The sequence below is a fragment of the Schistocerca serialis genome, chromosome 1 (assembly GCF_023864345.2).
Source record: "Schistocerca serialis cubense isolate TAMUIC-IGC-003099 chromosome 1, iqSchSeri2.2, whole genome shotgun sequence".
NCBI lineage: Eukaryota > Metazoa > Arthropoda > Insecta > Orthoptera > Acrididae > Schistocerca > Schistocerca serialis.
In genome coordinates this window covers 911885349-911900374 of record NC_064638.1, presented here as the reverse complement: position 1 = coordinate 911900374, position 15026 = coordinate 911885349, and the positions used below count along the sequence as shown (strand labels likewise).

At 44.4% G+C, this 15026-nt stretch overlaps 1 protein-coding gene across 2 annotated transcripts in view; it reads left to right on the top strand.

Moving 5' to 3' along the window:
- The window catches only part of LOC126412102 (major facilitator superfamily domain-containing protein 6-like), a 329018-nt gene that overhangs the window by 305318 nt on the left and 8674 nt on the right, over positions 1-15026 (top strand). For both annotated transcript variants that reach the window (XM_050081535.1, XM_050081541.1), the window contains exons 8-9: positions 7569-7772; positions 14576-14743. In XM_050081535.1, the coding sequence (XP_049937492.1) occupies positions 7569-7772; positions 14576-14743 (372 nt within the window). The remainder of the gene's footprint in view (positions 1-7568; positions 7773-14575; positions 14744-15026) is intronic.

Genomic DNA, 15026 nt, shown 5'->3' with positions numbered 1-15026 from the left:
AAAGGATCCTTCTTTCTATGTATTCGCAATACATTACATTTGTCTATGTTTAGGGTCAGCTGCCACTCTCTGCACAAAGTGCCTATCCGCTGCAGATCTTCCTGCATTTCGCTGCAATTTTATGATGCTGCAACTTCTCTGTATACTACATCATCATCATCCGCGAAAAGCAGCATGGAACTTCCGACACTATCTACTAGGTCATTTATATATATTGTGAAAAGCAATGGTCTCATAATACTCCTCTGTGGCACGCCAGAGGTTGCTTTAACGTCTGGAGACGTCTCTCCATTGAGAACAACATGCTGTGTTCTGCTTGCTAAAAGCTCTTCAATCCAACCACACAGCTGGTCTGATATTCCGTAGGCTATTACTTTATCAGGCGACAGTGCGGAACTGTATCGAACGCCTTCCGGATGTCAAGAAAAATAGCCTCTACCTGGGAGCCTATATCTAATATTTTCTGGGTCTCATGAACAAATAAAGCGAGTTGGGTCTCACAAGATCGCTGTTTCCGGAATCCATGTTGATTCCTACACCTCAATGTATTAACTATAATTGGTTGTAAGGAAGATGGGAGTAAAACGTCTCGTCGACGATGTCCTAGTTATCACATATAGAACAGAAGCTCAGATGGGGAAGGAAATCGATCGTATCTGTAAGAAAGAGATTTAGTGAAACAACGCGAAATCTAAATCTGGATGAGTATTTGAACCGCTATCGTTCCTAACGAAAAAGCTAGTGTCGTACCATTGCAACAACCAGTAGGTGTAGTTAATTAGATCATTTTCTGTCTAAGTGACTGAAGATTTTAGGGGACTAAAATTCATTCCTAGCACTCTTAGTGACATGTAGCTCTTCAAATTTTAAGTATATTTTCCCCAGGTACTTCGCGTCCTCCTCCTAATGTCTACAGGTTGTCAAATTTTTCCCTCCAGCTCCACACGCGACGCTATGACAATAGCGTTCTTCTTTGTGCAGGCTCTTAGATCCCCTACTGTATTGTATTGTATTGTATGTTAACTGGGGCCTAGAAACGACGGAGAGGCTCCGTCCCCGCCGCAGCCACAGTGGTCCACAACCCCACGATGACTACCGCAGTCCACCCCTCCGCCGCCCCACACCGAACCCAGGGTTATTGTGTGGTTCGGCCCCCGGTGCCCCCCCCCCCCTCCCCCCAGGGAACGTCTCTCACCAGACGAGTGTAACCCCTACGTTTGCGTGGTAGAGCAATGGTGGTGTACGCGTACGTGGAGAACTTGTTTGCGCAGCAATGGCTGATATAGTGTAGCTGAGGTAGAATAAGAGGAACTAGCCCGCATGCGCCGATGCAGGTGGAAAACCGCCTAAAAACTATCCACAGACTGGCCGGCTCACCGGACCTTGACACAAGTCCTCCGGGCGGATTCACGCCGGGGACCGGGCGCTCCTTCCCAATCCGGAAAGCCGTATAGATCCCTTCTTATTTCACCCTTGTTATGACTCCAGCAAATTCAATATACTTGCCTGTATAAATAATACACTAACTGCATTCTCTCGATAATTATCGATAGTACGAAATCGTGCCATTACAGTGCACTTCACGTGACGCTACTCACACGCCCTTAAAATACACTGTGCATTCACGTTATGATCACCGGCCAAAAGCCTGAAAAACCACCTTTTGCATCGCGAGACATGAAGGAAGAAATGTGCCGTCAGGGATGTGGAGCCATGCCGACTCCATTGCTGTGGTCTGCTGCGCCAGGTTTCTCGGTTGAGAATCCATGACGCGAACAGTCCGATCGAGGTGGTCCCACATATTCTCGATTAGTTTATACCCGGTGAGTTTGGTAACGAGGACAGTACAGTAAAACCGTGCTGGTGCTCTTCGAACCACTCATATACACTAAGAGCTGTGTGACACCTTGCATTGCCCTGCTGGTAGGTGCCATCGTGTCGAGGAAAAACAAATCGCATTTGTAGGGGTACAGTGGCCCCCAAGGTTAGATGCATACTTGGCGTTGATCCGTCGTGCCTTCCAGAATGACGATATTACCAAGGGAATGCCACGAAAACATATCTCAGACCATAACGCTTCTTCCTCCGGTCTGGACCCTTCGGACGATTGTTGCAGGGTGTTACCTTTCAGATGTTTGACGATGCACACGCAAACAGCTGTCTGTCGGATGCAGTATAAAACTGCTTCCACCATTGTTCCGAAAGCCAATGTCGTGCAGCTTCGGACGCCAGACAAATCGCAGCGCTTCCGCATTGCGACAATGACTGCACTGTTTTCCGCGCCCTAGCAACACACTTAACGTTCCCTCCACTGTTAGTTCCCCCAGCTGCCGTCTGAGAGTTGACGTTGACGGTGAACATGGTCACATTAATGTGACTGGAGCGAGTATTTCAGTTACTCCAGTCATCAAAGTCATTGATCTGTTAATAATACAAATGTCTGAAACTATAAAAAAAATAATTCAAACTAAAATCTTAATCTAAATATGTGTAACGTAAATTACTAGTCGGAGGAAAAATAAGTTGACGTTTAAGAATGTCATTCTGCCACATTGTCATAACTTTCAACATAACGAAATCTGATCCCAAATGCAGCTTCAGTTAGCATCTCTGTCAGTCTGGTCGTTGCCTTTATTCGGTTTCTCTTGCTCACCTTGGAAAACGTAAGCTGCACTCAATTCTCTTAATTAACATTCTTCACCGTCAAGGTGATCTATAAATACTTCAGTGGCGGGAAATAAGTGTCTCATTGCAGATATGGATAATGTTCGTGAAACAGATTCGGGATTAGGCGTGCAGAAACTTAACTTTAGTTGTAACAGTAAACTGTTACATACAGTTTCCGTTTGTCCTGCTAAGAAACACGACTTATGAAATATGTTAGGTAATATCAATAAACTGCAGTTTACTGCTGAAATATTCGTGATCGAATTCGTGACTGATGTGCACTTTGATGAAATCTCCCAATGAATTAAAATCGCGTGCTGGTATCGAGGCTCGAATGTACACGACGGTCTTATTTAACGGACTTATTTACGGAATTGAAGCCTGTTATGGGTTATCTAGATTTAAGATTTCTTGGATGAGACGAACTATTTTTGATTCATTGTTTCCCAGAACCTTGCCTTCCTCAGTCAGTCGTGTAGAATACTATTGTTAGTCGATGCTTTGCGGCTTCGTTAGTAAAGTTTCAATCTCTTCCAGACTCCATAACGGTCCAACTGCATTCCTTGTGGAAACAGAGCCGGACTTGTGACACCCTAGTTATTTCGCATGAAATTTTATTTTAGTGTTCACTCCGCTACAAATAGAAAGATTAGTTCTGAGATGGATTGAAATCACTTTTCAGTGTGTGTTCTCACAAGTGTGCTAGTCGAGTACGGTATGCGAGAAAGGCAGAAGCGTAGAATGTTAGAACGAAGTACCGAAGAAATGTAATTTTGAGTTGGACGGAAATAACTGCTCGTGAATGAAAGTTTAAATTTGTCCAGATGTTTCACGGTCCTAGTCTCCCTTCCACACTATGCCGCAGCATGTAGTAGCATCTTCAGATCGCTAAGAGCTGTCTGGAACAATCAGGGTGGTGACGGAATCGTCCAGGCACTGGAAACTGTTCATGTAGCGTGGAGCTGGCTCAAAACCCCGCCTGGTCATGCAGGTTTAATTTCCCAGAATTTGCTCATGCTCCATGAGGCGAATTCTGGGATGGTTCCTGTTGTGTCCATGTACAATTAGACTGACTGGTCTCTAGCGACATGACTGTGATTAGAGCTGTGAAACTTACTTTACTTTTTCGCTGGAATGAGTCGAGGGTATCGTGTCGGTTGACGCATAAGAGCGTCACGGGACAGCAGAAGTGAGAAAGCGCCTTGCCAAGGTAGTGACGTAACCTCCTCCTCCTCCTCCTCCCCCCCCCCCCCCCCGTTTGTAATAGGATATGCAAAAATTGACAGTGATCGCGTGAAAATTTCAGGGCAATAATTTCCGAAGTGAATAACTGATGAATGGAGAAAATGTATAACAAGGTATTTTCACAAATAACTTTCTCTACTCTGTTTACTTGAATAGTGTATGTAAGACACTGTAATAACACATAGTGTAGACGAAACGAAAGAAGGGATACCACTAAATTCGGAATAACCCGCAGCAAAATCAAGTGAATGAGTTTTAGGAATAGAACAGTTGAGAGTTCAGTTGGATAATATCTCGAAATCACTGAATGCGAATATCTTGTCATCAGCTGTGTCAGGTATAGATCTGTTCGTCACCTAATCAACAGTAGGAACAGCAATAATTACGTATTTCTTAAAGTAAACGTGTGCCAACAGAAGGTGGAAAATTGTTAGCAATTGTTTTAAACTGTTAATGAAATCAAAATTAATTATTAGGAATGGTAAGCAAACTATCATTGCCGGCCAGAGTAGCCGTGCGGTTCTAGGCGCTACAGTCTGGAGCCGAGCGACCGCTACGGTCGCAGGTCCGAATCCAGCCTCGGGCATGGATGTGTGTGGTGTCCTTAGGTTAGTTAGGTTTAAGTAGTTCTAAGTTCTAGGCGACTGATGACCTCAGAAGCTAAGTCGCATAGTGCTCAGAGCCATTTGAACCAAACTATCATTACTGAAATGTTTGACTTGCGAGAAACAGTGTTACGGAAATAATACGTAGTCTCGCAGTAACGATTACTCATATGCACTGAACTCAAGGGTTGTACAAATGAAGCTCATCGAAATTATCAATCTTAAATAATTAAGAAGTCATTTCAATGAATTAAAACAATTAACTTCAGCGCAATTGTGTCGCCGGAACACGAGCCGCTCAAACGAACATAAATTACCAACGCAATAGAACCCATGAAATAAAACGTGCAGAATTTATATTACTTTCGTTTTAATCTTAATTTGTCAGTATTACTTCTATTAATTTTTACTTTATTGTTAATTCAGTTGAATCGTTGTAATGAACATTGCCTTTGATTATTATGGAACATTATAGCTAACTCATTGAAACATCATTACTGATCAATTGCAATTAATAAGAAAATAACTGACAGTACTGATCTTTTCAGTATTTCATATCATTGATAACACGACGACACTCTGTCAGAATGAAAGGTACAAGTGATGATAACAACGATGTAGGTGAGTGATGAGATCAGAGCTACAGTTTTAATGTGTAACAACTATTATTGAGAAGCTCAGTCTAAGTGACTTTGTGCGCCTCACAGTATTTCCAATTTGAGTAAATGTGAAGTATCACAGTTCGTCTGAGACTCTGAGAGGACGGCGTCAACTTCTGTGACAATGCTTCTTCCACTCCCTTCATTACGATCACACTCTGATTAGCGACTACCAATTATGGGGCAGGATCTTGATATTACTGGTTCAAAAATGGCTCTGAGCACTATGGGACTTAACTTCTGAGTCCCCTAGAACTTAGGGCTAAATAAACCTAACTAACCTAAGGACATCACACACATCCATGCCCGAGGCAGGATTCGAACCTGCGACCGTAGCGGTCTTGCGGTTCGACTGTAGCGCCTAGAACCGCACGGCCACCCCGGACGGCGATAATACTGGTGTCTTATACATCAGCCTAGAAGTATCAAGGCCGTTGTCTCGTACTTACGAATTTGGCCTCACATGAACCCAACTTTTAACTCTGCATACAACACGCTCGACCACGCAACTACGTATCAAACATTGAAGAGCCGCGCACATTCTGTCACACAGCAGCGCCGCGACAAACGATTCAAAATGAATAATAACAGCTTTGCTACTCTACTAGGTAATTTATTTAACGACCAGTTTCACAACGTAAGAGCCACGTCATACGATTGAATATGGTGAATTATGACATTATAGTTGCAACATGGACGGGACCGGAAATTCTTTGTTTATGAATAAATGACGCAGTTAGCCGATTCATATTCAGGAAATGTTCGGTCCCGTCCATGTTGCACTTTGTCACGATTCACCATATTTAATCTGATGATGTAGCTTCTAGATTTCAAAACCGGTCGCTAAGTGATTATTATTCACGGTGTGTACTTAAGGGTGCAGTTGTCCGTCATACAAGACAGTGTCATACAAGACAGTGTCATACAAGACAGTGTCATACAAGACAGTGTCATACAAGACAGTGTCATACAAGACAGTGCCATACAAGACAGTGCCATACAAGACAGTGCCATACAAGACAGTGCCATACAAGACAGTGTCATACGTATTATATCGGTTCCCTATCGGCGCTGCCCCTGTGTAATCACGAAGTACGTTACAAAGGTAATTTAAATTTTTCAGAAAATTTGAGTCAATCACATAAACTCACAGGCCACAACTCAAATAATCAGATAACTCTTTTTCGAACAGGCCTCAGAGGCACCAAATGTTCGCCGTGTTACCCTCAGCCCAAAGGCTTTATCGTAGGTTGATATAAAGGGCGTCGGTCCATGACACCTCTCTCCCGTTGCCACTTTCGTGGCCCACAGGTGCTACTTCTCAATGGCGAGGGCCGGGTGCACCCCGGTTACAGATTATGTACGGAAAAAACCCTGATGGCCACCCTTCAAAGTGCTAGCTGACGGCGCTTTATTTGGATGATCTGCTGGGAACCGGTGTAACCACCTCGGCAAGGGCTTCGGCATAATCAAATAACACGAGGGGCGTTGAGTAAGTAATAAAAAACGTTTCTTTTCGGCCAATTTCAGTTGAAAAACTGCGGTATTTGGTGTGGCACACCGTGGTACACAAGGGCTTCAGCCTCTGTAGTTTCAAGAAGTTCAGATAGATGGTGGCGCTGTACATAGCTTTCAAAAGTGCTTCTGCGTTCCAAGCAGAGAGACGTCATTGAGTTCCTTCTAGCGGAAAATCAGAGCATCGCATATATTCGAAGGCACTAGCTGAATGTCTACGGATACCTGGGAATGAAGAAAAACGTGGGGTGTTGTACGAGGTGTCTGTCATCATGGCAACAAGACTGCGCAAACCTGTCCGCTCGCCCGCGTGCCGGCCTGACGCACACAGCTGTGACTCCTAAATGTTGGGACGTGCGGACACTCTTACTCGAGGTGATCTACGGATCACAACCAACCACCTCGCTGCTCAGTTGGACTTGTCCAGCAGTTGGGGTACTCGAAGGTGTGCGCCCGCTGGGTTCCTAGTCGCCTAACAGAAGACCTTAACGAGCAACCTTCCGATTTTCATCTGTTCGGCCCAATGAAGGAAGCAATTGGCGGGAAATAGGTGGTTGATGGTGAGGTTATTGAGGCAGCAAGACCCTGGCTCCGATGTCGACCAATAGGGTGGTACCGTGAGGTCATACAAGCCCCTCAGTAAAGTGGCGTAAAGCCGTTGCATTGAACGGAGAATATGTTGGAAAAATAGAGTTTTGTGCCCAAAAGAGTAGGGAATAATGTTGTATGTTGGAATCCTTAATAAAACCAACCTTCTTTTAGAGGAAAAAGTGTTGCACTATTATTGATCGCCCCCCCCCCCCTCGTATTTACAATTTAGATAGTACACCTGTGTTAAATTGTTCACAACGTGACGTGTCCTTACGTGGTGTTGCAGGCACGGCGTGGGGCTACATCGAGAGCTTCCTGTTCTGGCTGCTGCAGGACTTGGGCGGCTCCCGCTCGCTGATGGGCGTCACCATCACCGTGGCCGGGCTGGCCGGCATCCCGCTGCTTGTGCTCTCGGGACCCATCATCGAATCCATCGGGCACGCAAACGTGCTCTTCATCGGATTCGTCTTCTACGCCATCAGACTCTTTGGTTAGTGCCGCGCGGCTCGCGGTCACGCTGAATGCACAACACGGGAGCTCAAGGAATACTTAGTTGTCTGCGACGAAAGCGGAATAGCGACTTAATCCAAAACTTTACGTGTGCATCCTCAACATCTCACAGAATCTTAGGGGGGCGATAAAAAAATTATCCGAGCTGTGAGGAAAATCGTCTTCTTAGTTCGGACGATGTATCTTGTAATGACACTTCAGAGCTCCGGAAAAGAAGAGTATAGGCATAGTTATAATGCTTCCAAATGTTTTGTTTAAAACATTCTACGAATGTAAATGGGAAAGTAGTTCAGGTTAGTTCTCCTTCCCGTAGACTCTTTTTTCGTTACGTCAAGCAAGAAACGAAAAAATGTCAGAATCTATGACAGTTATATGAACTGGGAGTACACTATTGCTTCAACCAAAATTTAAGTCACGAACTTTCAAATACATAAGTATTTTGTAAAACAGAAAAAATAATTAAAAAAATTGTAAACATCCCACAGAAGATCCTTTTAAGAAGCGAATCTCGTTGGAATTGAAATTGCTGTAAAGAACTGAAAATTGTTTCTTCTGTTGTAACGAAGGGGCAATATTTTGAATGTGGATGTGAAGGAATCAATTAATGCAATTATCCAATTAGCTTTGCCTCGAGCCTTTCCCTTAACTTTCGGCGCATTTCCTCATTTTTATGAGGCGATTATAGAGGAATATTAACGCTTTTTACATCACTTGTCTCACCTATTGGTGATCAATTGAATCTCGTTAGTAAAGTCTGTCATTCTAGATTTTAAAGTAAACACATTAAAATGAACAACGTCGCTTAGGGACTCTCATGGTACCTTTTCAAAACTTCTTTTTGATTTCCTCACTCGTTCATGAAATATTAAGGGTGACCACGTTATACCAGTGTGTACTAGCCTTATCAAACTGTGTTGTCCGGACGGAACACGTAATTACACTCAGTCAAAAGTTCCAACACAAATTTTGCGATTTAGTTTCGTATTGTGGAACAAGGGCAAATTCTAATGTGCTAAAATGTTTAACATCTTTCTTCATATTGTATTCCTTGTGCAACCTAAGTTTCTGTTTATATTGTCACTTTCAGATCTGAAAGGAAAGTAAACATGGAGGATAAAATAAATGTCAAATAGATGGCAATGCTTATTGTCTACTGATCAATCCAAGGACAGACCACCCCCAATTATACACTCTACGTGTGTGGGTTGATACTGGAAGAATATTGTTCAACGAAGGATATCATCACGCGATCTAGTGATTACTAACCAACCAGCTCAAGTAGTTGCCTTGTCGGCAAATCTCGGGGAAGAAAAACTTCTGCTGAAAGAAGCTAACATCGGATTCAGCAACACCACATAAGTGTGCGTTAGCGATATCTAATGTAGGAACCGTTACAACGTTTTATATTCTGGTCTTAAACTGGAAGGACTTTCCTTGCACGAAACTGCTTGCAGATATTGGATAGATGAATCTAGGCAGTCTAGTATCGTTTCATTTGACATGTATTAGTTGCTCTTTGCAGCCAAGTATAAGAAACATTAGTACCACATCACTGACTGAATCAACGTCAGTATTTCCCAATCGAAATTATCACATGAGTTTGACACTGAATAAATATTGTTGGTATTAGTACAGTCAACGCAGTAAGACAAAGTACTCTCTCACGTTGGAACAGTACTTTATGTTTATTGTTCAAAGACCTTTGCCCAAAGTTGAATGAAATGGAAGTTTTGGTAGTTACTCTCCCACCATTTTCCAGCCGTTGCATTTATCTGAGCTTTCGAAAGCAGAAAGCAGTTGTTTGTGTACTTGGAAGACTGTTGTTTAGGTTATTCACGGCGAAAGTGATTTGTGTACGAACGATGGTGATTAACAGATTTCGTAAAGTTTCAGTGATTGTCCTTAAGGAATGTACTCTGTGCAGTCACCTTAAACTGACCACCTGTCAAACGCCTGAAAAGCATCTTTCGCAGCACGAAGAGCTGCAGAAAGTGCAGGAAGAGTGTCAGTAAGGTTCTGCAACTTACCGACAAGGACGTGGAGTCATGTTGGCTCCAGTGCCGTTGCGGGCTACGCTGGTTTATCGGTCGAGAATCCATGGCGCAAACAGCGCGATCAAGGTGGTCCCGTAGATGGTTCAAATGGCTCTGAGCACTATGGGACACAACTTCTGAGGTCATTAGTCCCCTAGAACTTAGAACTAGTTAAACCTAATTAACCTAAGGACATCACAAACATCGATGCCCGAGGCAGGATTCGAACCGGCGACCGTAGCGGTCTTGCGGTTCCAGACTGCAGCGCCTTTAACCGCACGGCCACTTCGGCCGGCGGTCCCGTAGATTCTCGATTGGATTTGAATGCGGGGAGTTGGATGGCCAGGGGAGCACGATAAACTCAGGCTGGTGCTCCTCGAACCAAGCACATACATTGCGAGCTGTGCGACAGGTTGCATTGTCCTGCTGGTAGATGCCATCGTGTCAAGGAAAAGCAGACTACGTGTAAGGTTGGACAAGGTCATCGAGGATAGATGCATACTTGTTGTGGATCCACTGTGTCTTCCAGAATGACGAGATCACCCAGGGATCGCCACGAAAACATTCCTCAGACCACAAAGCTAACTACTCCGGCATGGACGCTACCGATGATTGATGCAGGGAGTTTGCTTTCACACGTTTCACGCCGTACAAGCCAACGATCATCTGTCCGAAGGAGCATAAAATACGATTCATCTGAAAGAGACACCTATCACCGTTCAGTGGACGTAAAGTTGCGGTAATGGCGTGCGCATCCAGTCTTCATAGCTGGTGAACAGCAGTGAGCATAGGTAAAATATTGAGAAGCCTATTACGTGGCCAGTACGCAGCAACGTTTGCAGAACGGTCGCTGAGGAGTCGTTGTTGGTAGCCCCTTGGTTCACCCGGGTGGTCAGTTCCTCAACAGTTGCACGCCCGTTCATCTGATCACATCTCCACAACCAGCGTTCACAACCTGTCATTTATGGCCCGTTGTGCACAAGTTGGCTTGGCTCCTCTCTTAGAAAGCGCGACTTTGCCACGCACTGTATACTTTAACCGCGCCGGCACGCGAAGAGTTTAGGAAGTGTTTGCACCAATGGCCCGAAAGTCAGTGATGATGCTCTTTTGGACATTAGGTAAATCTCTCCGTTTCCATATTACAACAATTGCACTGTTGTTCCCCCCTCCCCCTTTCTCTCCCCCTCCTCCCTCGTACGCTTTATATAAACTCCACTGCTAGTGTTGCCACCTACCGCGAGTGGCTTGTTATTGCACGTTGACGTCGTCCTTAGGCGATTGTCAAATTACTGTGACTGGACCTTGTGGTACCATAGCCTGTTCTTCTGGGCTTCTCAGCATAATACTCTTATGCGCATGCATGATAAACATGACTCGATCACGTTTAAAATATATAACTTCCAGTAAGATGACTTCCTGGGTGTCAATTGGAATTACGAAACGTCATCCTAAACGTGATTCACGTTGATTAAATCCTGTCTGTATTTTAGGGCTCTACGGATATGCCTATGCTTCGCGTGATTGGCTGGAAACATTCGTCATTTGAGTTAATCTGCTGTGAAAGATATGGCACAGCTATTTATAAACGAAAACACAATAGAAACTACCTTAGAATGTCATGTTCAAGCAGTTTGCAAGTGTACGTTATTGCGACTGACCCGGGTAGAAAAATTAAATCACGAGCAATTTAATCCGTCATTGTGCGAACAAAAATTCAGTTCAGAACCCAGGGAACCAGGAAAAGGATGGCTGCATCAGTACACTTGGAACCTTATGGTGATCAACTAGTTACCATATGCGGCAAATCTGCATGACGAGTAATTGTCTGAAACATAGTAAGTAGTGTAGGAAATTTGTGCAAAGATCTAATTTGCATTATTAAATTATTACTACTACTGTTAATATCTTTTTCTGTTGCACTGGAAGCTACTTTTCACACGACTCCCGTTTATTTGGCATAGCATGATTTCCGAAATAATTGTGACAAGAAACAGGACAGCTTTCATCTGCTACCACTCCGCAGTCTGACGTAAAGGAATTTTTTGGGCTTGTCCGCCTGCATATCTGGGTGGTAACGTGCTAGCCTCCTACGCAAGCGGTCCCGGGATTGATTCCCGGCCGGGCTCGAGATTTTCTCCGCTCGAGGACTGGTTGTTGTGTTGTCTTCATCTTTTCATCCTCATACCTGCATGCAAGTCGCCCAATGTGGCCTAGACTGAAATAAGACTTGCACTTGGCGGCCGAACTTAGCCGGATGGGGCTCCAGGGCAACAATGCCATACGCTCATTTCCTTTTTTTTCTTTTTTTGTGAAGATGGGACGAGTTTTGCTTGTTACCTTCAGTTGTTAATGTTTTATAACGAAACATGAGCGTCTAGCCACAAAGAATTCGGAAAAAACACAAATGGTTAGCCGTCTACTATCTCACACAAGCTCGTTTTGGACGTAATGACTTCAGCCAACGTCAGTGCAAAGTTATTTTCTTCATAAGCTGCCATATAAGCGTCTGTATTATTGCTTCGAGGACGTTAGTATTACATTTTTTCCCATAATTTTCTTAAATGCAGGACTTGTCAACTATCTTTTTGCCACTGCTGTCGAGGGCGGAAGACGTTAATGTCAGCTAGACGTGATTTTAGAGCGCGGTTTAATTGTGGGAACGGCAGTGTTGTCACACCTGAAGCAAATTGCCCTGCGGCGTTCTAAATGCTGTATTCTGTCACATTAAACTTGTCCAATTGTCACATGCGCACCAGTGTCCGTCACTCAGACATCATAAAGCGAGTGTTGCGTAGCTCTCCGTTCTCAAGACAGAGGGCTCTGAAAATGCGTGTAATCGAAATTGTTAATGGCCAAACAGATGAACTGAGTCCAGAAGCAAGCAATTACGCACTTCGTAATGCTGAGCCTCTCCGACGTTGGTGCGCGTCTTCTGTATTTCATTAACGGACCAGTAAAACTGAAAAAGCTTTATAGCATATTATTGCTAATTAAGAAGAGTATTTGGCAGTAAAGTAAAGAGCTTGGGTGTCTCCATAAGCCGTAGCTTAGCGGGATGTCGATATCTAACGGTTTCCAAACGTAAATTCACTCCGTCAAATCTCTTGAAAGAACTGGTCTCCAGTACCACTCCATTGTCCAGCGATAACCTAACCGAATCCCCCGAAATAGTATGTCGATGCTAGCGTATCGTAAGGGTTTTAAGAAAAATTTCACCTGTGTGTACTTACTACCACTTTCAACAACTATCGTGGCGATAAATAAACCGCCGAAAACCATGATACAACGCCGGGGCCTGGCGGTGTTTGGGTCGCACTGCAATTACCGGTTCCGGCCACATTGGCTTTCAATTTCAGAAAATTTTTGGGACTCTTTTCGAAAAGCTTAAACAAGCGATATCACACTACTCGTCTTTCAAATGGCGTTAAAAATGATACATCGCCCTATTAAAAAATCTAAGTTGCTACGATGTCTCGGTTAACAGGATTAAACACAGAAGAAATGTCTCACCCCTGCACATTGTGTGTCAACCTCATTTCGGGTTGGTTTGGGGTTGTTTGGGGGAAGAGACCAAACAGCGCGGTCATCGGTCTCATCGGATTAGGGTAGGAAGTCGGCCGTGCTCTTTCAAAAGAACCATCTCGGCATTTGCCTAGAGCGATTTAGGGAAATCACAGAAAACCTAAATCAGGATGGCCGGACGCGGGATTGAACCGTCGTCCTCCCGAATGCGAGTCCAGTGTGATAACCACTGCGCCACCTCGCTCGGTCCTCATTTCGGTATCTCGAAACTATCACGCAGTAAGAGTTGTTATGTCTTACGCGACTCACCATGTGTATAAAGTATTATCACTAATAATGTAAACTGAACTAGTGTATCTCAACTGAAAGTTCGTTTTCTACACAATGGATTGTATTTCGTATGAAAAATATAGAAAATACTGAATGTACAAGTCGAACACAGTCTTACCCTCATTGCAAAGATTTATTTTTAAGTAGCTGCGCTAGATACATCTACGTTGTTTGTTACATATGGCAGCTTAACTCGCGAAGGTTTTACAGACGTGTGTGTTTTTGCAAACGGTAGCTTAACTAGAAGTTCATTTGCTCTGACAGCATCTGAATAAAAATTTCACCGATGCGCAGAGTTTGAAAAGGATGTGCACTTCCACACTGAGTGTCACTCGTTCGCCAGATCTTGGGTGCAACCTTCACAGACAGATGGAACGGCAGAGGAGGTCAACCATTATGGGCAGTATGCTGACCGGACATAATCCTTCTCGACTTGTTGTGGGCTCACGTTAAGACTGTGTTCAGTTCACCAGTTTCTGATGTGCAGCCTCTTAATTCACGAACACGACACCATGTGTAAGTGGCGACGGAGAAGAGTTTGGCAAGTACGGGGGTAGAAACCGCGTACCGCCTAAACGTCCAACATCCAACAAACGGAGCACATACGACATTTTATAGCAAAAAGTATGGTTTGGGTTAAGCTGCCGCCTAATTATATTTAGCAGTTTTTGTAAACAGGGAAATACTGGATGCTCACCCTTTAAGTTAGTATTCTCGTTTGACCACACGATTTAATGACGCTGCTTTCCTGTATGAATCATGACATTTCCCTTTCCTTTACGAAAATGGTAATAAAGTGTTGATTGTAGAAGGGTTAGGACTCTCATTGCGCGAGGTATGGAAAGCGCCAGCTGCCCACTGTGCGTGCCGTGACGGCCGGTTTGCGTTCTGCCCACAGGCTACTCGCTGATCTACAACCCGTGGCTGTGCCTCATCTTCGAGGCGATGGAGAGCGTGACCAGCTCGCTGTCGTTCACGGCGGCCGTGACGTACGCCGCCAAGCTGTCCACCACCACCACAGACACCAGCATCCAGGGCCTGCTCGGCGGACTCTACTTCGGAGTCGGTAAGTGTCCAGCTCTTGCTCCTCAGCGCTGCGGTCACGATGAGAATATTCCCGGCAGGGTTCGACGGTTGCCTATGGAAACCGCCGTAATATTTATATGAAGATGATACCTGTTCTTTCCGACATATCCCATCTTTATATATAGGTAAGGCTAACCGACCATTGACCTTCTTCTGTGCTGGATGCACACGCATTTCCCGAGCTCTTACGGGACTCGGTAAGATTGTCTGCCGCGAGTAATGAGTGTAATGGGCAGGGGCACTACGAATGTAGTGTGTGGACG